The sequence below is a fragment of the Emys orbicularis genome, chromosome 11 (assembly GCF_028017835.1).
Source record: "Emys orbicularis isolate rEmyOrb1 chromosome 11, rEmyOrb1.hap1, whole genome shotgun sequence".
Lineage (NCBI taxonomy): Eukaryota > Metazoa > Chordata > Testudines > Emydidae > Emys > Emys orbicularis.
Window position 1 is genome coordinate 13,210,606 of NC_088693.1, and position 22,105 is coordinate 13,232,710.

The window sequence follows — 22,105 nt, forward strand, 5'->3', positions numbered from 1 at the left end:
TTAACTCCATACACATAGAAGAAATCCTGTCAGCAAGGGGATCAAGTTAGCCATCAACAGCCAGAGAGTTACAACCAGGCTGGAGGAACAGGAGCACAAATCTAAAGTCAAATATAAAGATAATACAATTACAAAATACTCACCTAAGACACAGAATAGTGAACAATTTAACAAGCATGGATTTCAGTTAAAAAAAGGCATGAAAACATACAAATTTCATTTGAAATACTGTCTATGTTAATGCATATTAGCCTTCCATGGCTAGGAACTCTGCAGTAGTAACATGATTAGCCCCTAGGATAGGAAGTGCTTTGTGTTGCTTCTACAGCTGATTTAGGATTAGCGGTTAGGAAAATGGTCAGAAAATAGCTGACCACAGCAAGAAAAGGAGCAGGAGGGGTAAAAGTCGGGGTGGGTAGAATCAACATTTTAACAGTGCCTCAGGCTTTCACAAGAGTTTGTTTTCTGAATAATTCTGATTTAGATTGCCATAAAAGCAGAACATTGAAAACCAAACCACAGAACTGAGGTAAAGAAAAGAACAGGAAGAAAGAAATAGGGGGAACTGAAAGAGGGAGCTTGCAAAAATACCTGTCCCTTTAAGTTCTCACTGCATGTTTTTCCTACTGATTTATAAGAAGGTGGGTGATACTAACATCACCAGCAGTTTCAGAGATCTGTTCTGAATAATCTCTATACACAAGGAATACAGGATACACTATGTTAAACCTAAAGCAGATACTAGAACTCAAGTTAATTTACCTTATATTAATGTATATAATTTTTTTCATCCTAGAAAAACTTTACAAACTATACACTAGTTCCTTCCCTAACCACTGAAATTTGGTCACTTCCGGGATGGAACAAAAACAGTTGTTTTAACAGTTTGCAACAGAATTATATAGAAATTTAAGGACAGGAGGTGAAGATAAACAGCATATTCAACTGAGACTAGACGGCGAGTTCACAGAGACAATGTAGTTACCCAAGCTGGAATATGGCCAGCATATCTAAGGACTAAGTAACATTTTAGGAGTTATGGGAAAGTAATATACCATTAGTATGAATAAGGTAAATGTGATTTTCTGTTAACTTTCATTTTAGGAAGTGGCTAGGCAAAATTATTATAAAATGAAAGCTCCAAGTCAGTAAAGGAAGACCACCAGTTATTAACATATGATGCTCATGCAGCCACCTCTCTAGACAGTAGTCATACATGCAGGGCCGGCTCTGGCTTTTTTGCTGCCCCAGGCAAAAAAGCCTCCGCCCCCCCCCCGCGGGGGGGAGGGCGGCCGGAGCCCCGGGGCAAGGGTGGCGAGGGCGGCCGGAGCCCCGGGGCAAGGGTGGTGAGCCCCGGCGGGGGCTCCGCTCTCCCCCCGGCGGCCGGGGGGAGGGCGCCGGAGGGGAGGGCGGCCGGAGCCCTGGGAGGAGGGCGGCGAGCCCCGGCGGGGGCTCGGCTCTCCCCCCGGCGGCCAGAGCGCCGCGCCGCCCCCCTCCAGGTGCCGCCCCAAGCACCAGCTTGGTTGCCTGGTGCCTGGAGCCGGCCCTGCATACATGTTCTGTGTTAGCTTATCCCCATGAGGTCAAGTTTACTAGTGAAATTACAATTAATCAAAGTACAAACCATTCAAGTTATTTAAGAATAGTTACACTCCTGAAATCCTGTAGCACTTAATATTTTCCAACAACTGACAAAATCCTCTGAAGTGCAGATGTTTTACCTATCTTTATGTCACATAAGCAAATCATAAGGCAACCTACCAATTGATAGTGCCCTTGTTACGTTAGAAGCTGGCGGATCCCGTTCAGGGGGACAGGAATCACAAAAGTCCCAACAAGCTGGACAAATTAGATTTCCAGCATGTACCCATCCATTCATCTGAATGCTAACAGTTAACACTTGACCCGAGCGGCTGCACAAGTATGCGGTGTCCTTGACCCAAACGTTCAGCCCTTTGGGAGAACAAGAAACCTTAAAATAAAGAAACCAAGTTAGGTCTGTTATGTTTAAACATAAGTTACTTTATTTATTATCCAAACTTGTTTATAGATTCTTCTAATAAGTAAATATTTTGTTCACAAACTGGCTTGGAGACAGCACAGATGAACTGGAAACCCATACTGCTAATTTTAGAACAATTAACTATTTTAATCTACTATTTGTTTCAAGGATTTGGTCATATTCTTCTATGCAATTATACTGACTGAACCACTGAATTAAGAATTACTATAATCTGCATACTGCCAATGATTTTATACAAGTGCATTTTCAGTTGTGCTAAGAACATTTTTGAACCCATTCTTTAAGTAGTACAGCCGAGATGATGATTATGAAAAATAACTTGCACAGATCCAGTGCCTTCCACCTAAACTCAATGGGACTCACAAAACAAACTAAGTGAGACATCCTGTGAGGATGACATCCCAATATAAATGACAAAATATAGAAAAATAAGTATTCCTATTTTACAGCTGGGGAAACTGAGGCACAACGACTACCCTGGACAAGTCATTTATAGGAAGTCTGTGGTAGAGATAAATAGAACATCCAGATCTGTCCTCTAGCCCTGCTCTTAACCCCAATCTTTTTTTTATTTTTATTTAAACGATCCACTGGCAGTTTAAGTTACATGCTCATGCTAGGAAGCTATTTTTAAAGCATGCATAAAATTATTGGGTTATTTAACGAAAACAACTTGTGATATTAAGTCATCTTAACCTGTTTTTTAAACAAATTCTGAGTTTTTATAAAAAGGTGTGATTTTTTTTAATGGTTTCTAAATTTATTTAAAATGTCATCCTTACCTGATAACATCCACTGCCCCAGTCAGGGTAACTGAGCTTTTTTCTGCACTGTGCCATGACAAATGCTGATTTCTGAATGAGACACACAGAGTTTGGTCCATATTTCTCTGCACCATAGTTTTTGAAAGGATCTGAAGGAAAGAGGAACACATTTTTGAAGAGTTAACCCAGCTTTGTTAAATAAACCTCAGCAAGCCCCTATTGTGAATTAGTAAAGAAAATTAACTTCAAGTACTAAACGATCTATAGGGCAATTTCAATAAACACCAGAAAGAAAACTTAACTCTTCAGACTGCTCATAGAATGTTAGACTAAAATGCCAGGACACCATTATACTACCTGAAACAGCTTAACATCCACTGGAATAAATCAACTTCTGTTAACATTAAACTGAACAAGTCTTCCACCTGACTACAAATGTATGCCTGCCAGCTAAACTGTAGATTAGTAGTGCTAATTTACCATCCCAGTAAGGCCACGGAGTCACTGGCAGTGTAAAAACTCAGACTATCAAAGTAGGCAGGAGTGCAGCAGGAGGATCAGATGGTAACTGTTCAATATAATTTACCCCGCTCCATCTATACATGAAGAAAAATGGAGTCTAAAAGGAAAGTGTTAGGAGTGGAGAAAGGAAGGGGAAAAAATGGTCTGTTGAATAAACCAGACAACAGAAAGTGGATTAAAAACAGCAAAGAAGCTTGTTTTCTAAAGAATGTTGTTAACTGGAAATGTGTGGGTATCCAGATAAGACCATCCTTGTGAATTCTGCAACAAGAACAATACTTTGAAAATATACTTCATTAGAAACTGACCTGGCTGATTTTCCATTATTCTACAATCTGAGCTGCGTTGAAATTCACCACTTAAATGCCAACTAAATTCTTGACTAAAGGGGCAATAGTCAGCAATTTCTACTGAGCCACCATAATAAGGCAAATCTTCTGATGGTACTCCATTAAGACTGTCAAAGTACTGGAGGAGGAAAGGAAAAAAAAAAAAAAAAAAAAGGAGGCGGTGAAATAGTTTGTGCAACAAGGACAAGTGTTTATTTAGCTTTTATTGAATCTATCATAATTACAAATTTCCAACATCAGTGGTGCTGCACATAGGCACTGGTAACAGGAGTCTATGTTTAAGTAGTGCCTTTGAGCCAGAGGGATCCCAAATCACTTTAAACTCTGCACGTATATACACATATGAGAGAAATCACTTTTCCTACCAAATCATAGCCATCTCCGGAGTGAAACATCACTATTTTAGCAATGCACAGCAATATCAGGTAGCCGTTTAGGTAAGGAACTGAAGAAATACCATATCTAGAAAATCTTCCAGGGAAATTTATGTAGGAGCCTGCAATGACTTACGATGGAATTTGGTCAGAGTGCAGGATTAACATCATTGTTCTTTCAAAAGAGACCAACATGAGATTTCTAATGACCATAAATGGTCAGCATGTCATTTGTACTTCTCTGAAATAGGGCACTTTCAGCAACACACATCCCCTTCACATACTGTATTAGTTCAGTACCAACGCAGAGGGAAGGAATGCTACACCCTAAGTCACCACTACATCTTGCACCACCTAAGTCATCGGTTCTCAAACTGTGGGTTGCAACTCCGTTTTAATGGGGTTGCCAGGGCTGGCGTTAGACTTGCTGGGACCCTGGAGGCAGGGCTCAGGCTTTGGCTCCAGCCCTGGGCGGCAGGGCTCAGGTTATAAGGCCCCTTAGGCTTCAGCTTTAGTCCCCCCGCCCAGGGCAGCAGGGCTCGGGCTTCAGCTTTGACCCCCCCCACCCGGAGCAGCAGGGCTCAGGCTTCGGTCCCCTCTCATGAGGTTGTGTAGTAACTTTTGTTGTCAGAAGGGGGTCATGGTGCAATGAAATTTGAGAACCCCCTGACCTAAGTAACAAAAATAATTTGAGCTGTTCCATGGAGTAAGATGCATTATACCTGATACTCCTGAGGTAACTGCTTTGGGAATTTCTGTAAATTGCACACTGCTACTGCCTTTTGGTCCTGTCTACAAGTTAACTGCAGTGGATTACTCCTCAGAGTGTCACAGTATGGACTCACCAATTGCCTCCTTCAAAAGAGGAAAGAAAATCTTAGTTGAATTAGATCATATTTATATCAATTGCTTTTGCTAGGCAATTCTATAAGGCCTGGTGTCACTTTTCCCCACTTCATATGGTCCATCATGTATCGGGCACTGGTCTCTTAGTTGGCTGCCAAGCTCATTATTGTCATTTGATTGGTCTTGAAGGTCATGGGAAACGCATCCATAGGTTTACCAACACAATATTCTCTAAATCAAAGTCTTTCATCTAGGATGCACTTACTCATCTAGATGGTCTAATTTTTTGCTAGTCTTTACAAATTTTTAAACCGGTGAAAAGATTAAAAATGTGAGAAGGCCTGCTAATACAAAGTATAACGAGATATGCCCCCTATGGGTCAGAGCAGTATCTAAAACACAAACTAGGCCTGATTTTGAAAAGGACTTTAACCCACTCTCCACTGTTGCAGGTGCAATCAGATATTTAGACTTCTAAGAGTCATTTGCACTTCCAATTCAATGGAGGCAAAGTAATAGCATGGCCACTTTTCAAGATTAAATGTAAATAAATTGAAGACAGTAAAAGCAAGGATATGAGTGATAGAAGCCAATCAACTATTATTCTTGCACAACCTAATAAAAGTGAGTTCATGGTCTACACAACACAAGAGAAAGATGTAGATGAATACTGACAACACAAATACTGACAAACTGCAAATTCGGCAGGTTTCAAAGCATCATATTGAGACACATGATGAAGGGAAGCAGGGAACATCTACAGAGGATACTTATTGTCAAGGCCATCTGTCCTCTGTTGCAAGTTAAATGACTTTGTAGCACTCTGGTGAGACAGACTGGAAATTTTGTTGCAGGTAAAATTGAACTATCTTCCAATTTAAAAGCTACCACTCCTGGAGATGAGTGGAATAGTTCATTGGACTTTTGGCTCACTATGAGGCTCACACCACTAAACAGCCACACATTTCAAAAAGTTTATAATATGAGTGAAGACAAACACACAAACAGATGAACATGAACACTGAGTTTAAAAAAAAAAAAGTGTGTTCTTACTTCTCTTTCTTTTGGTCAATCCAAAATTTACAGCTTTTCATCACAAAGTCACAGCCTTTATCACGTCCCCAGTCTAATTTCTCTGCCATGCTGTAATTGGCTTTATACCAGCTGTAAAGATATTTTGAAACGGAAATACAACTGAGAAACTGGTCTTCTGACCAATCAGCAGAAGACAGTTTAAAAAACTTGATAACCTTCTTATTCATTCATTGAAAATTTTAATGTAGGTTATGTCCCTTGTATATATAAATTATATGAATATTTCCTTCTGACTTTACAAATAGTGAATTAAAGCTAAAACTTGTCTTATTTGTTAATGTGCATCTCTTGCTGAATAAATGATGACTACATCTGGCATTGTACAATGGATAAAATGTGCCAAAGAAATAAGAGCAATTGGCCAAAGGGCTTACATATATAAAGGGGAAATTCTGCTCTCATATCCACAGGTTAGATCTTGACTGATTCTGCCCTCCTTCCAGGCATGGAAATTCTATATCCGTAATAAGAGCTGAATGACAGTGAAGATCTGCTATGTAGCTTTTCAAGGAGAATTTTACCCTAAAGGCATAATTTGAAGATACAAACAAGGGTGTGGTCTTTATGGATAGAGTAATGATAGATGGCATTCAAGAGACATCTGAAGAAAAATGAAGATAACATAGTGCTATATCAAGCATCTTTAATTATTAACTTTTTACATAAAGCAAGCTGTATTCATTCAACTGCAACATCTCTAAGTGCATGAACTCCACAGTACTTTCGTTGTTTATAGCTTGAAAACACACAGGTCTGAAACTGAAGACTAACAACATTTGGTCTTTTCACTCTTACCCTGTATCCTCCATTAACGCTAAGGTAATCCGGGAGAAGACCCTGTTCTGTGTGTGGGATCCAGTCATTGCCTCATTCTGAAAAGTGATTCACAGTGTTTTCAGAGCACATTTTCCCTGACAAGTATTTAAAAAAAGTTATTTCTCCATACTGATAAAATTTCACTGCAAGTTAAGAGACACCAAAGTATTTTCCAAAAATGTTTAATTTTTTCTTACCAACTTCCCTAGGAAATCTTGAAATTGAAATGTGTTCCCTTATTGCTTACCTCCACAACACACAACATTGATTTGATATTGTGGCTTTACCCATGACTACGAGGTCACTAACATTTGTACTATAAAAGGAACAATGCTGCACAGACAATCCAATAGGCTAAATGACCACTGTCTTAGTGAGAGAAAAGTCAATTGCCTTGTTCAGAGGAATTTCTGCACAGGGGAGATGGCAAAACCCAGACTGGAGGGGATCATGGAAATACAGATGAGCACTGAACCAGGTTACCTAGGGGGATCCCCTGTTATTGAAGGTTTTTAAGAACAGGTTAGACCAGCGGTCCCCAGACTTTTCAGGGTCGAGCCAAGGCTGCGGCTCCTGTGTGGGGTGGGGGTGAGGACATGCAAACAGGGGTAAGGGGGCTGAGACTGGGACCACAGCTGGGGGGAGGGTCTGGAGCTGGGGCCAGGGATGGAGCCAGAACCACGGCCGGGCCGCACTGGGGGCCAGTAGCTGGGGTCCTGGCAAGGGGCCGACGCTGGGGCCGAGTGCGGGACCACGGCTGAAGTAGAGCTGGGGGCAGAATGGGACTGAGCAGCGCTCCCTCCCCACCTCCTGTGTGGGCTGGCCTGCGCACCACTGTGCCCCCCAGAATGTTCCTCCACACCCCCTTAAGGGGGGCATGCCCCATAGTTTGGGGACCACTGGGTTAGACAAACACCTGTTAGGGATGTCTAGATATATTTAATCCTACCCTACGGAGAAGGGCTAGATGATCTCACAAGGTGCCTTCCAGCCCTACACTTCTATGATTTTATGAAGTCAAGGTAGTGACTAAACTGCACGCTCCAGGATTTGAGACAAAAAGGTAGAAGGAGAGGGGATGACAAAAAGATAAACTGGCTCAAAGGAAGTTCCACTCCCCTCTCCTCCCAGATACACTCACTCAGTAATCAAAGATCAAGTTCAAAAGCGCCCTTATAAATGTAGTTTTCTTATGAAGAGACTACTTGCTACAGAAGTACATAAAACAAATTAAACTAGGATCACTGCATAGCTGTATTGCCCTGTAGAGTTTATTAGTGTAAGTTGTGGAAGGTAGGTAAAGAACTATAGAAAAGTGAACCTCGAATTGTTTGTCATTTGATACTGTCTTTCTAGGCACTGGTGAACCTTGTGCTCTGAGAATTAAGAGTTTGGAGAATGGTATGAGAGTTGTTTGGGAATGAATAGAGGTTTAATGTGCACAGCTTAGAGTTATTTGCAATGTATTTCAGTTAAGTTTAACACTGGTGGGTTTCCAATAGATCTACAGATAAAAATGTAGATTTTCAATTTTTCAAGTGTATCCCCTTTAGTGATAACATAAGTATATTTAGAATTATTTACCAGCACTAACCTCCAACAATCGCTTTTCCCAGTGATTGAGCTCAGTACCCATGCCACCTTGGTTTTCAAGCTCCATTCCCTCTAGAATTGGACAGTCAAAGTGTTTCCGAGCTTCTTCCTACAAAACAGAACTGTTGTTACAACCTCATTCTCCAAATACTGAGAAAAACTCAGATATGCACTTCTTAAGATTTAAAAAAAAAACGACTATTTTAATGTCCTCCTTTTACCACAGTTTGCTATTTTCCTTTGAATGCAGAAGGACTTCTCCTTATTGAAGCTCTAACAAGCTAGTGAGTCTCCCAGTACTGAATCCAGCAATCTGGCTGTTAGCCACTAATAAGTAACATACCATACTACCTACTTATTCCAAGTTCATATCAGGATCATCTGAAAACAATGTTTCACAGAAAATAAGCTTTCATCAAATAGTCCCCCTTCACGATTAGGTATGCTCAAGAAATTCTGAACAAAACATTTTTGCATTAGAAAACGGGGTTTTGTCAAAATCAACATTTTCCATGAGAAGAGAGATTCTGGTGGAATTTTCCATCAGAAAAATCAAAACATACCGCTATTAGCCAACAGGCATCACAATGTTGTCTAAGATTTGTGGCCTGCCCTCCCAGCTCACAATATGACAGTAACCAGGATGAGCAGAAGCCCCTTACTATAGTTAGCAGTACAGCTTTAAATATAGCTTTAAGAGTTGGGCTACAAATAGTTATTTCAATTTCCTAAAAGTAAAGGTTAGACTAGAATTTCTCCAAACTATCTAGAATACCAAAATTAATGTTTGGGTGAAAGTACTGTTGTCCTGTTTCATTTATTAATTGGTTTCTGTCCTCAAATTCCTTAAAAATCAAAGTTAAAATTTGAAAGGAAAGACTGAGAGAATGGGGTGGAGGGAGCATGGAGGAGAAAGGGTCTCAAACATTTTTGAATAAAGTTCTAAAACAAGAGGAAAGGTGTGATGAAATTTTTCAACTCTGACACTTCATCGTAGGCGGAATTAGGAGAACATGGAAACAAGTAGTATTTAAGTGGGAAAGGAAAGGTATACTAGTCATATGAAAAAAAACAAAACATGAATATTGAACAGAGAAAGGATTAAGGGACTTATCACTTAAGTCAATAGCAATTGTGAATGACTTGTGCTTTAATCTTCTACTCTATCCTTCATGGCATCTCTACCCAACCCCTACATTTTCTCTTCGCATTTCAATTATTTCTCCCCTTACACCTCAAGGCCAATTAACTGTTTTCCATCTTTAAATATCCCTTAATTAACTAGGAGTATGATTTTCTTTAAAGTTTGACCCAAACCAGGTTATGTGGTCAAAAATTCTTTTATTTTCTTTTTAGTATCCAGTAAATTAACATTTTTGTTATCAACAAGATGGTAATGACTGAAGTTCAAGTATCTGATGGTAATCAGGACAGATACACTATGAAAGAAGTTTAAGTTAATCTGTACTTACAACTACTCGAGGTGTTAGAAGAAGAAATACATCATGGCGCAGCATCTTATTACCTCGTATATCCCATAACCTCACTGCTTTATCAACAACCTTATTGCTCCACTGATACAAACCTAGACTGTAAGGAGAGTGTTTTAATTAGAGATGTTTTACCAGAATCTAAGCAATAAACCTAGGCTACACTCCAAAACTGAACATTACCTTCCATAAATGAACAGTGCTCAGTATCCTCTTAATATGTACTCTAATTCCTTATGAAAATGAAGTAATTTAACTGGACAACTTTCCTCCTTAGTAATATTCTTCCAAATTGTAAGCCTAATTTGCATTTTGTGATAAGCCAAACTGAAGAGTTTTACTAAGGAGATATTTTCAGAATAATTATGCACTAATAAAATATATTGTACATATCAGGAAAGAATCTAAAAAGCTAAGAATTTTCACTTGCAGAAATTGCATGAAGGAATGAGTTTTTACTACTAAAAGGGAAAACAGTTGCAAAATTGTTTATTTATACTGAAAATATCTAAATTCACTGAAAAACAGGAAAGTGTATTGTGATTTTTTTTTTTTTTTTAAATAGTAAATGAGAATTATAGGCATGCAGAAATCATCCTACATAGCGCCATTACATATTGCACACATACAAGATGGGAAATGACTGCCTAGGAAGGAGTACTGCGGAAAGGGATCTGGGGGTCATAGTGGATCACAAGCTAAATATGAGTCAACAGTGTTACACTGTTGCAAAAAAAGCAAACATCATTCTGGAATGTATTAGCAGGAGAATAGTAAGCAAGACACGAGAAGTAATTCTTCCGCTCTACTCTGCGCTGATTAGGCCTCAACTGGAGTACTGTGTCCAGTTCTAGGCACCACATTTCAGGAAAGATGTGGACAAATTGGAGAAAGTCCAGAGAAGAGCAACAAAAATGATTAACAGTCTAGAAAACATGACCTATGAGGGAAGATTGAAAAAAAAAAAAATGGATTTGTTTAGTCTGGAGAAGAGAAGACTGAGAGGGGACATGATAACAGTTTTCAAGTACATAAAAGGTTGTTACAAGGAGAAGGGAGAAAAGATGTTCTTCTTAACCTCTGAGGATAGGACAAGAAGCAATGGGCTTAAAATGCAGCAAGGGCAATTTAGGTTGGACATTAGGAAAAACTTCCTAACTGTCAGAGTGGTTAAGCACTGGAATAGATTGCCTGGGGAGGTTGTGGAATCTCCATCATTGGGGATTTTTAGGAGCAGGTTGGACAAACACCTGTCAGGGATGGTCTAGATAATACTTAGTCTTGCCTTGAGTGCAGGGGACTGGACTAGATGACTTCTCGAGGTCCCTTCCAGTTCTGATTCTATATTTAAAAACCTTGGAACCTGGACATCTTATACTGAGTAAATTCAATTACAATGATATTTGACATGTGATGCATCATTGTGATCTGAGTAAACTCAATACAAGATATATATGAAGAATAAACCCTGATTCAGCAAGGTACTTAAGCATATGCCTAAGTTTAGTCATGAATATAGTCAGTGATGAGCTGACAAAATATTAACAGGTTCTCTCCTCCTCATCCCACGAGGGGGTCATGGCCCCCCCCGGGACTCCTGCCACATCAAACCCCCCACGTTCCTTGATGCCCCCCCCGGAACCCCTGCCCCATCCACCCCTCTTCCCTGTCCCGACTGCCCCCTGCCGCCCCATCCAACCCCTCCTCTCATTCCTGATGGCCCCCCGGGACCCCTGCCCCATCCAACCACCCCTTCTCTCTGTCCCCGACTGCCCCTGGAACCCCTGCCCCCCACCGCCCCATCCAATCCCTGCTCCTTCCTGACTGCCCCCCCCCGGGACCCCTGCCCCCATTCAATCCCCGTTTCCTGCCCTCTGACCGCCCCAACCCCTATCCACCCCCCCACAATCCCCCAAACTCCCCTGCCCTCTTCCAACACCCCCTCCCTGCCCCCTTACCACGCTGCCTGGAGCCACTCGGCCGGCGCCGTGGGGCCCGAGCCAGGCCGGGGCCGGGCTAGGGTGCTGGTGCGTTCGGCCGGGGCGGCCGGAGCGCTCGGCCGGGACCGGGCCAGGGCTGGGGGAGCTGGGGCCAGCACTGGCGCCGTGGGGCACATGGCTGGGGACGGGATCGAGCTGGGGCCAGGCCGGGGATTGGGGCGCTCGGCCGGGACCGGGGTGGGGCACTCGGCCAGGGCCAGGCTGGGACCGGGGGAGCCAGGCCGGAGGGAGCCGTTCGGCCGGGCTGGGCTGGGCCGGGCCGGGCCTCGCCTCCTTGGAGCCCTCCTCACGCCCCCCCGCCCCAGCTTACCTGCCTGCCTGCTGCTTCTTTCAGGCTTCCCGTGAACATCTGATTCGTGGGAAGCAGGGGAGGGGGAGGAGAAGGGGGGTGGAGCGTTCAGGGGAGGAGGGGCACGTGAGCTGGGGCCGGGGGCAGGGTGGACAGCTGCCCGAACCTTTGTTAAATAATGCCCTTTTAGAACCGGTTGTCCCAGAACAACCGGTTCTAAAAGGGCTTCTAAATTTAACAACCGGTTCCTATGAACCGGTGTGAACCGGCTGCAGCTCACCACTGAATATAGTATCACTGATTTCAGTAAGATTACTTACGTGCTTAAAGTTAGGTGTATGTTTAAGTACACCACTGAACTGATCCACAGTGATGAATCATGCAGTCCTCAGAGGCAAGACCCCAGTATTCCTGAGAAGATTGCAGGGGAGAAGGGATAGCTCAGTGGTTTGAGCATTGGCCTGCTAAACCCAGGGTTGTGAGTTTAATCCTTGAGGGGGGCAGTTGGGGATTGGTCCTGCTTTGAGCAGGGGGTTGGACTAGATGACCTCCTGAGGTCCCTTTCAACCCTGATATTCTATAACCTACAGTATTATACAATAGTTGTCCATTACTGAACACACAGAATAATAATACTGCAGACTTATGAACCACTGTGTTCTACTGTAGTACTTCAATGACAGGAAGGCCCTTAGTTAACTAACTATTGGTGGTATCAGTTAAGGAATAGACATGAAAACTGACCAAATTACTGCAGATTAAGGTTTAGGTCAAATTTGAGATCTTATTGAAAAATGAAGACAAAGTCACATTTCAATATGACAGGACCTCCAACTCTTTGCAGTCTAGGAAGATTTCATATATTCAGAATCCCCAAATTTGAATAGATTGCCCTTGAATCGCTAGCAGGTGAAGTGGTCAGTTTAAGCAAAATTGATAGGATTCTGTCAATGTTTAATCAGCACAGTTTAATTGTAGGCATTACTGCTATTTAGCATTACGTATAGTGTAGAGGAATGGGGGCAATAAAGCTGAAGTTACGCTGCCAGATCCAATAGACCCTATGTGACTAATTTGGAGTTGCTCTGTAATACTTTATGAATACAGTATATTGACCTGGTTACTGGGCTGTTAATAGTATGAATATTTTGGTTTAATAGGAGGCTGTGGGGAATCACAAGCCGAAGAGAAAGAATGGCTCAAGATAAGCAACTTCTCAGCAAACACTTGAGAGTTAAGAGACAATCCAACAGGAAAAGGCTGGGAACACAGCAGGTCAAAAGAACTCTGGCTGGTTTAAAAAGGAATGCTCTCAGAAAGGGGAGTAGTTCCGGGGAAGCGGACAAACACACAGACACCCCACTGCTTATAGAGTATTTATTTACAATCCTTTTTCTCTAAATCAGTGGTCCCCAAACTTTTCACAGTCCGTCCCACCTTACCCCTGCCCGCCCCCCGGCCAAGCCAGGAGTGGGGCCCCGGCCTGGGGTGGGGGCACAGACAGGGGAAAAGGAACTGAGGCTGGGACTGGGACCATGACCAAGAGCGGAGCCACAGCCAGGGGCCGAGGCTGGGGCTGGGAGTGGAGCCGCAACTGAGAGCCATGGCTGTGGCAGAGGTGGGTGGCACGCCCTCCCCATGCAGGCTAGCCCAGGCCCCACCGCCCTGAACGTTCCTTTGTGCCCGCCTCTGGGGGGCATGATCCACAGTTTGGGGACCACTGCTCTAAATTCTTTGTTCCTACTGCTAAAGCAAAAGATACTTTGATTTAAGGAGGATGTCTGATCACTGTGTACCACTGGTCACAGCCTCCCAAAGGGAAGAATGGCACAACAGATACCCCTGCAGGTTTGGCTGAATTTGGGTACGAATGGTTAATACACAGTGTACTACAGCCCAGCGCCCAATCTAAGAGTGGGAGAACTGTAAAACTATTCTGAAATAGGTGAAGGCATGAGGCCTGACACCTGAGGGAGTGCACCCAGAGAAACCACCAATGGAGGCAAAGATGCAGGTAGCCCTGTAATTGACATCCTAAAGCTGACACCCCTTCCCCCGTTTGGGGTGTGTGTGTGTGTGTGTGAGATATATATATATATATATATATATATATATATATATATATATATATATATATATATATATATATATATATATATATAATATAAACAAAAAAAGCATAATGCCACAAATGGAACAACTCTACAACAAATGAAACTAATGTTTGAGTGTGAAGGGAAAGAACATTTCTGCAAAGGAAACAACTCTGACTTTCAAGAGCCTGACAGCCAGAATATACTCTTGCAAAAATGAAAGGACACTGTCAAGTTAACAAACCAAGAGGATTCAGGGATTTAAAAATATACCTGTCATTAAAAGGTGGGAGCCCATCTGCATATCTTGCTGTCAAAGGATTTCCATCATCATCGTGATAAAATGCAAACAGCCCAGCAGAGAAACCCTTCAAAAAGGAAAATAAAAAGCATTTTTAGACAATACTAATCCATCTAGAATGCTAAAAGCCATTAAGAGACCAATATACAACCCCCAATATATATAGAGAGAGAATATTATACCTGAAGGCAATTACCACAGATGTTGAAAGATGCAAACTAAGTGCATTCCTTTTTATATAAACTAGCTGGGAGAATGTAAGGAAATGACATGTTAAAATATCAAGTCTTACCAGTGCATGAATAATTTCATGTTTCACTGTAGACAGCATGCCAATAAATTCCTGAGCTTGAGTAGAAATCATATTTGGACACAAATTAGCATATCCTGCTACTGGCCTGGAAGACAAACATTGCTTTGTTTTATAAATTGGATTTTGATTAAATGCTGGGCAACTTTAAAAAAAAACCACATTAAATATGAAGGTAACAAATTAAACCTAAAAAACACTCATCTGATTTAATGCAAATAACTTTTCACCCTCTTTTGGGAATAAATCCTTCCATGTAATGTTTTTCCTAACTAGATAGATTACCAGCAATAGCGCACGCACACACACACACACACACACACACACACAGCAAAAAGTGTGTAATTATTGGAGGTCAATAAGTTAACCCAATGGTTTTCAACCTTTAGTTCATTTGCGGACCCTCACAAGATTTCGAATGAAGGTGTGGACCCCTTTGGAAATCAGACATAGTCTGTGGGCTCACAGGGGTCCGTGGACCACAGGTTGAAAACCACTGAGTTAACTCATTAAATAAAAGAATTCCAATCTAGCAGCAGACACTGCACAACTGAAGCTCAGGGTCAGTCAGTCAGTTTCCATTACAAACCTTCTGTTTTATAGCCATAATAAGAGACAGAGAAAACAGACAACCAGTTATCTCTTAAAATCTCAAATGGAGGGTAAGGAGTATTATTTCAGCTCCCTTACTTGACCACCCAAAATAAATCACCCCCCGCACACACACTATTTAAAAATAAAATTAAAAATTAGGTCAAGCTATTGCTTTATACAGTACTGCAGAACTATTGTCCCACAAGGCCAGTATTTGTTCTTAAAAACTGACTTGTTGCAGCAGAAACATAGACCTCTCTTCTACCACCCCTAGGAGCTCTAGGGCATTGGTTTTCAAACTTTATGTATTGGTGACCCCTTTCCCACATCAAGCCTCAGAGTATGACCCTCTTTATAAATTAAAAATGGGGGGGGGGTAATTTAATTTAATGGGGGCTCTGGGCTGTCAGCCCCATGGAGCTGACAGCTCACAACCCCCTGTAACCACCTTGCGACCCCCTGAGGGGTCACGACCCCCCAGATTGAGAACCCCTGATCTATTTTAAAATAAAGAGATTTTCACTCTGCTTAAGCTTGTAAAACTTCAGGCAGAAGCAGAGGGAGGGGAGCTAGTTGTCTGCATGAAAATTTAAGACAAAGTGCATCACTGAAATAGGGTGACCAGACAGCAAAGTGTGAAAAATCGGGACGGGGGTGGGAGGCAATAGGCTTCTATATAAGAAAAAGCCTCAAATATCGGGACTGTCCCTATAAAATCGGGACATCTGGTCTCCTTACACTGAGGTCAACTTCCATGAGGCTCCACATAGGTGATAATGGATACTATTGCAAGTTCAAGGTGCACATATTCTGCAGATAAGGGGCCCAATCCTACTCCCATTTAAATTAGTAGAAGTTTTGCCATTTACTTCACTGGAAGCTTTATACGGTATGCGTATTAAGGAAAGAAGTTTAGCTTTCACTTGGTATGCCCCAGCTTCTCTGGATTTCGTGTAGTTTGATTTGTGTGTGTGTGTGTGCGCGCATTAATAAGAAAGTTTAGTTTATTTTAATAAATATTGAAAATATTTCTGTTAGCATAATTTGTACTTGAAAAATAATATTTAAGCAAAATATTGCTTTGCAAAATCTCAAAGTATATTGTGTCAAGAAGAGACATGAGAATGAATGTTTTGGTTCTTAACATGTAACCTGTCTGCACTACCATGTTCCACTGTAGTGGAGTCAGAGTTTAAGGCCAGAAGAGACCACTGGGTCATCTAGTCCAGTGGTTCTCAACCAAGGGTACATGCACCCCTGGGGGTACACAGAGGTCTTCCAGGGGGTACATTGACTCATCTAGATATTTGCTTATTTTTTACAACAGGCTACATAAAAAGCACCAGCGAAGTCAGTACAAACTAAAATTTCATACAGACAATGACTTGTTTATACTGCTCTATACAATATTTATATTCCAATTGATTTATTTTACAACTATGTGGTAAAAATTAGAAAGTTCAGTAATAGTGTGCTGTGACACTTGTCTTTTTATGTCTGATTTTGTAAGCAAGTAGATTTTAAGTGAGGTGTGATTCGGGGGGGGGGGGGGGGGGGGAACAAGACAAATCAGACTCCTGAAAGGGGTACAGTAGTCTGGAAAGGTTGAGAGCCACTGATCTAGTCTGAACTTCTCTATAATACAGGCCACCAACCACACGCTAAACCCAACAACCAAAATTAGACCTAAGTATTACAAGTCACAGGAGACTGGACTGTTATGTGCCATAGGCAGAGAATAAGAGGGACCGAGGTGAATCAATGCCTGAGGTCCCTGCAATGGCAGGGAACTGATTAAAAAGGATATACACTCAGCTAACCCCACAAGTGACCCACACCCCTGCTGCAAAGGAAATTGCTAACCCCCGAGGTCACTGACAATCTTACCTGAGGGAAAATTCCTTCCCAAACCTACATATTGTGATCAGTTAGACCATAAGCACACGAGCAAGAATCAGCCAGCTGAACACCTGAGAGAGAGAATGCTCAGAGCTACATTGGGGCACCAGCCCACCACATCCAGTGTCCCAGCTCCGATGCTTCAGTGCAAAAACCCAGAATCCCTGGGGGAGTCCCTTCTAGACTCGTGCAGGTGACAGCTAAAGCCATGAAGCATGAGATTTTAGGAACGTAAGACGTAAACCAACAACCCATTACACTCAGCAGAACAGACATATCTAGTGAGTTCAGCATAAATGAATGCAAAGACCTGAAAAATTACTACTCAGTAAAAATTAGCCTGGAATGAATTTGTACCTGTCCATTTCTGCTTCCAGTTGGCAGTAGGCTGCATACGCAATAATATTTTCCTGACCACATCTTTCAGTAGTAAGAGCACTGACATAAAGTACAAAATCGGCATCTCGAACTCCTTCTTGGTCTGGTAAGCCAGCAGGTCCACAATACCATTCGTCTTCACTACATATCCTACATTGCTATGATAATGCAATTAAAATGGGAAATATGAAATAATTAGCCTAAATAACTTAAATTCTTAGAAATGTAATATGCCAATCTTAAAGCCATTCACAAATATTTGTTCTTTTAAGCCAAGTAAAGATTAGAATCCCTGCTGTGGACTGGGTGAATACACTAGGGCCAAAGTTTTAAAAAGTGATTAGTGATTTTGATTCCTCAGTTTGAGTGGTGCCCAATACGAAGTGTACTAAAAAGGCGGTGATCAGCCCTTTCAGAGTCAGACCTTTTTATGGTGTCTCCAACTTGGACATCCAAAAACTGAGGCACACTTATCTCTAGAGGTTCTGACTGTATTTTATATAAGTGTGTCCCTTGATTCATTTTAATGAAATTTCAATTAATTTAAAAATAAACTGAGTAAAAGTGCTACACAATATGTTTGAAAAATGGTATCAAGTGTGTAAAGCTACAATGATCAGTGCAAGTAAGAGAAATGCTAATCATGTATTTTAGTATGAATCGAAACAGCCATGTGAGAAAATATATTGCGTCAACATGACTTCAATAGAAGATTTGGATAAGTAAGAACTTCAAAACTGGACCCTATGATGGCAAATTAATTCTAGAAAATTGGACACACTGAATAAGGAGTATTATAAATTGGCTTTAGAACTCTGGTAATATCTGGGGCTTAATATTCAACAATGTCCTTTCTGAATCTATTTTCCTTAGTATTCGTAAAATTTCTATCGCATAATTTTGACACGCTCCACAATGCAATTACAGCTACTTTTGTAAGGATTAATTCACTTGACTTTTGGCTCTATAATATAATCAGAGAAACTCTGCTATTGCCTCAGATTGTATTGTGTCTTATTGCTCAAATCTGATCACCTCCCACAAGTAAAAGCTACATATAAAAGGTCAAACATATTAATATTAACTTTAATTAGTAATCTTCACAAACCATAAAACTTAGACTGCTAAGTAGATGTCACTTGATTTGAACTACCTGTAAGTGTTCCTCAGGAACTATAACTGGGCCACATCTTGTGTGTTCTGCACAGGCTCCTTGGCAGTATCTATGAGGGTCACCTTTCTTCCTTAAATACTGGTTTGTTGCGCATTGCCTTCAATTAATTTAGATTACAGTCAAAATGTTATAAGTGAAAAGGCAAGCTGTAAAATAATTCATGGCAGCTAAAGATACTGAAATAAACAGGTGGTACAATATTACTGTGTAAGGCATTAGTATAAGAAATATTACTTGCAAGAGGTTACTATTACACTAGTGGAAAAACAAGACATTGTTCCACATTTATATTAAAGTTCGCTCAAACTATTTTAAATATCAACATAGCAAACAATAGTAAACAAACTTCACTCACCTGCTTAGTGAAATAGTACCTGTTGGTTTGCGAACTTGAAAAGTCTTTTCCAAATAAGAAATAGCTTGTGGGAAAAGTTTGTTCTAAATTTAATGAAAACAAAAATACACACAATGGACTCCTTATTGCAATACAAGTACAAATGCATCCTAGGAGCACTAACTCTCACATTACAGGGCATTTGCTAAACACGAAGGCACAGCAGAAGAATGGATGGCATGACATGAAGACTTGCTGAAGTCTTAAGTGCAGCTAAGCCACTGTATGGCACTGCAGTCTCAGCAATAATATTGACAGTAATATATAGTTACTCTGAAGGATCCCAAAGTGCTTTACAAACTATACACAAAGTGCCACTGGAAACCAGACATTTTTGGAGTAAAAAATAGCAGATAACTGATGTACAGCACATTGTGGAATAGCTTTTGGGAGAGCAGAATGTCATACATATAAACCGAAAGGAGAAACAAGTAACATACCTTTATAAGGTGTCGTTTCTCAGGGAGCAAACTAGAAAAAAAAAAAAAAAGGAAACATTTTGATATAGATAATATATTTTTACATTTCAAAACTGCAGAAAAATACCACTATACTTACTCTTCAACACTTCTGTCATATATAGTCTTAATTCTCAGGTTTTGATCAACATTTCTCTTGAGAACATGATTTTCCTTAAGATAAACTTTGTAGACAACCTGGTAAAAACAGGAACAGAGAACTTGATTTGACAAGTTATTTTTACAATTTTTTTTAAACTGACAGGTATTTACAAATTCTGAATGCCTCCATATTGAAAGGCTCTTGATTTAAAATAAAATAATAATAATAAATAATAATTCTCCCCCTCCTAATCAGAGATCACTCAGTACTCTGGACATCATCCCAAAAGTCAACATATTTACTTCCACATACACACACCCTTTATCTCCTCTTACTTGTATTAGTTATATATTGACTAAAATAGTCTGAATTTTTAAAAGACAGTTACAGAAGTGGCTAAATTTATAATTTTGACTACAGCAGAAGCCCTGACTGTCTATTTACATTTACTCTCTTGAATTTCTGATGCAAGTTCCAGGAAGCTGCCTCAAATGTCTTCAGCAAGGATCAGACCTAGAAGTAACAGGATTATGACCAAAGCATTTAAACCCGGAATATCATATCAAATAAGCAATTTTCTTTGCAACTGATTGTTTTGGAATGATCTCATTATCTGCCATCTGTTTGCTTTAGTTTGAGGTTATTCTGCAGAGCTTCAGCAGAGCCATTTTTCAAAGCAGCTGGTTCTGGCATTACTGAGATACTGACACCTCTCACTGGAGCACCATTACATTCCAACATCCTTCCACCACCTGACTCCTAACATAGATACCTATCAGGGCCGGCTCTAGGATTTTTGCCGCCCAAGGCAAAAACAATTTTGGCCGCCCCCCCCCTCCCGTTTTTTAATTACCCCACCCCCGGCCCCGCCTCAACTCCGCCCCTTCCCCAAATCCCCAGCCCTGCCTCCTCCCCCCAGGCTCTCAAGTCTGGGAGGGAGGGGGAGCAGCAGCGCGCCAAACGGCTGTTTCGCGCGCCGCGGCCGCTCGGGATCTCCCCCTCCCTCCCAGGTTTGAGAGCCTGGGAGGGAGGGGGAGACTCCGAGTGGCCGCGGTGCGGGCGCCGCTTCTCCCCCTCCCTCCCAGGCTCTCAAGCCTGGGAGGGAGGGCGAGTAGCAGCGCGCGAGCGGCAGCGGAGGTGAGCTAGGGCGGCCAGGGCACATTTTTAGGGGCGGCATTCTGGCGCCGGCCATGCCGCCCCTAAAAATGTGCCGCCCCAAGCACCAGCTTATTTAGCTGGTGCCTAGAGCCGGCCCTGATACCTATAAAACCCACCCAGATACCATGGTAGCCTGGTCCCCACTTCTCCCACCCTTTGACCAATCCTCCTTACCCCATGCCCCCTTAGCCCATCTGACACCAGGCTGCTCGGATACCCCCTGATCCCATCCCTTATCCCTTCCCCAACCATTGCAGAGAAGGCACCATCCCATACCCACTCCCTGCCCCGTCCCTACCCTGTATGCAGAGGGCACCGCGAGCCCCGCTGGCACTCCATACCCCTCCCAACCCATTACACACAGGGCACCCCATGCTCCATCCCCACTCCTTGCCCCACCCAATATGCAGAGGGCACCCCATGCCCCGCCCATTACACACAGAGATCACCCACGCTACCCCGTCCCCGCCCCACGCGTTACGCAATCACCTCCCCTGGGCCGCCCCGCCCGCAGAGCCCCGGCCCAGGGGACTCCTCACCTCTCCGCCGCTGGGAACGCGGTGGTGACAACTGGAGGAGGAGGCGGTGGCGGGGGCCGGGCTACAACCCAACAGAAGCAGCGCAGCGGCGAGGGCGGAGAGCGGCGGCCGAGTGTACGGCACCGGGCCCCGGCTGCGGGGCTCGGCCGCCATTTTCCGCCGCGTCTCCATGGAGCGAGTGAGTGGCAGCACGTTTCGCCCTAAGCAGCCAACCGAGAGCAGGAGGAGGCGGGTTCCGTCCGATAGAAGCGTCTGATTGGCTCTTAGGGACGACATCCAAGGGGCGGGGTAGAAGCAGGAGCAAATCGCTGCCCTAGGGGGCTGGGCTGGGTTCATTGAACTGCTCGGCTGGGCTGGGTAATCCAGGCTGAGGTGGGCGGGGCTGGGCTGGGCTGGGCTGAGGTGGGTAGTCCAGTCTGAGGTGGGCGGGGCTAGGCTGGGTTGAGGTGGGTAGTCCAGGCTGAGGTGGGCGGGGCTAGGCTGGACTGAGGTGGGCAGTCCAGGCTGAGGTGGGCGGGGCTAGGCTGGGCTGAGGTGGGTAG

General features: G+C 42.6%; 1 protein-coding gene across 1 annotated transcript; it reads right to left on the reverse strand.

Annotated features, from left to right (window-relative positions):
- Positions 1-21,734, reverse strand: LMLN (leishmanolysin like peptidase). The gene is made up of 17 exons (XM_065413695.1): positions 21,564-21,734; positions 19,864-19,961; positions 19,746-19,776; positions 19,267-19,349; positions 18,891-19,008; positions 17,717-17,895; positions 14,849-14,954; positions 14,529-14,623; positions 9,856-9,973; positions 8,385-8,492; positions 6,770-6,846; positions 5,933-6,043; positions 4,756-4,888; positions 3,618-3,777; positions 2,806-2,936; positions 1,762-1,972; positions 1-101 (listed from the first exon to the last, which is right to left on the reverse strand). The coding sequence occupies exons 1-17, from the start codon at positions 21,732-21,734 to the stop codon at positions 1-3; spliced, it is 2,031 nt and encodes a 676-aa protein (XP_065269767.1).
- Between the last annotated feature and the right edge of the window lie 371 nt (positions 21,735-22,105).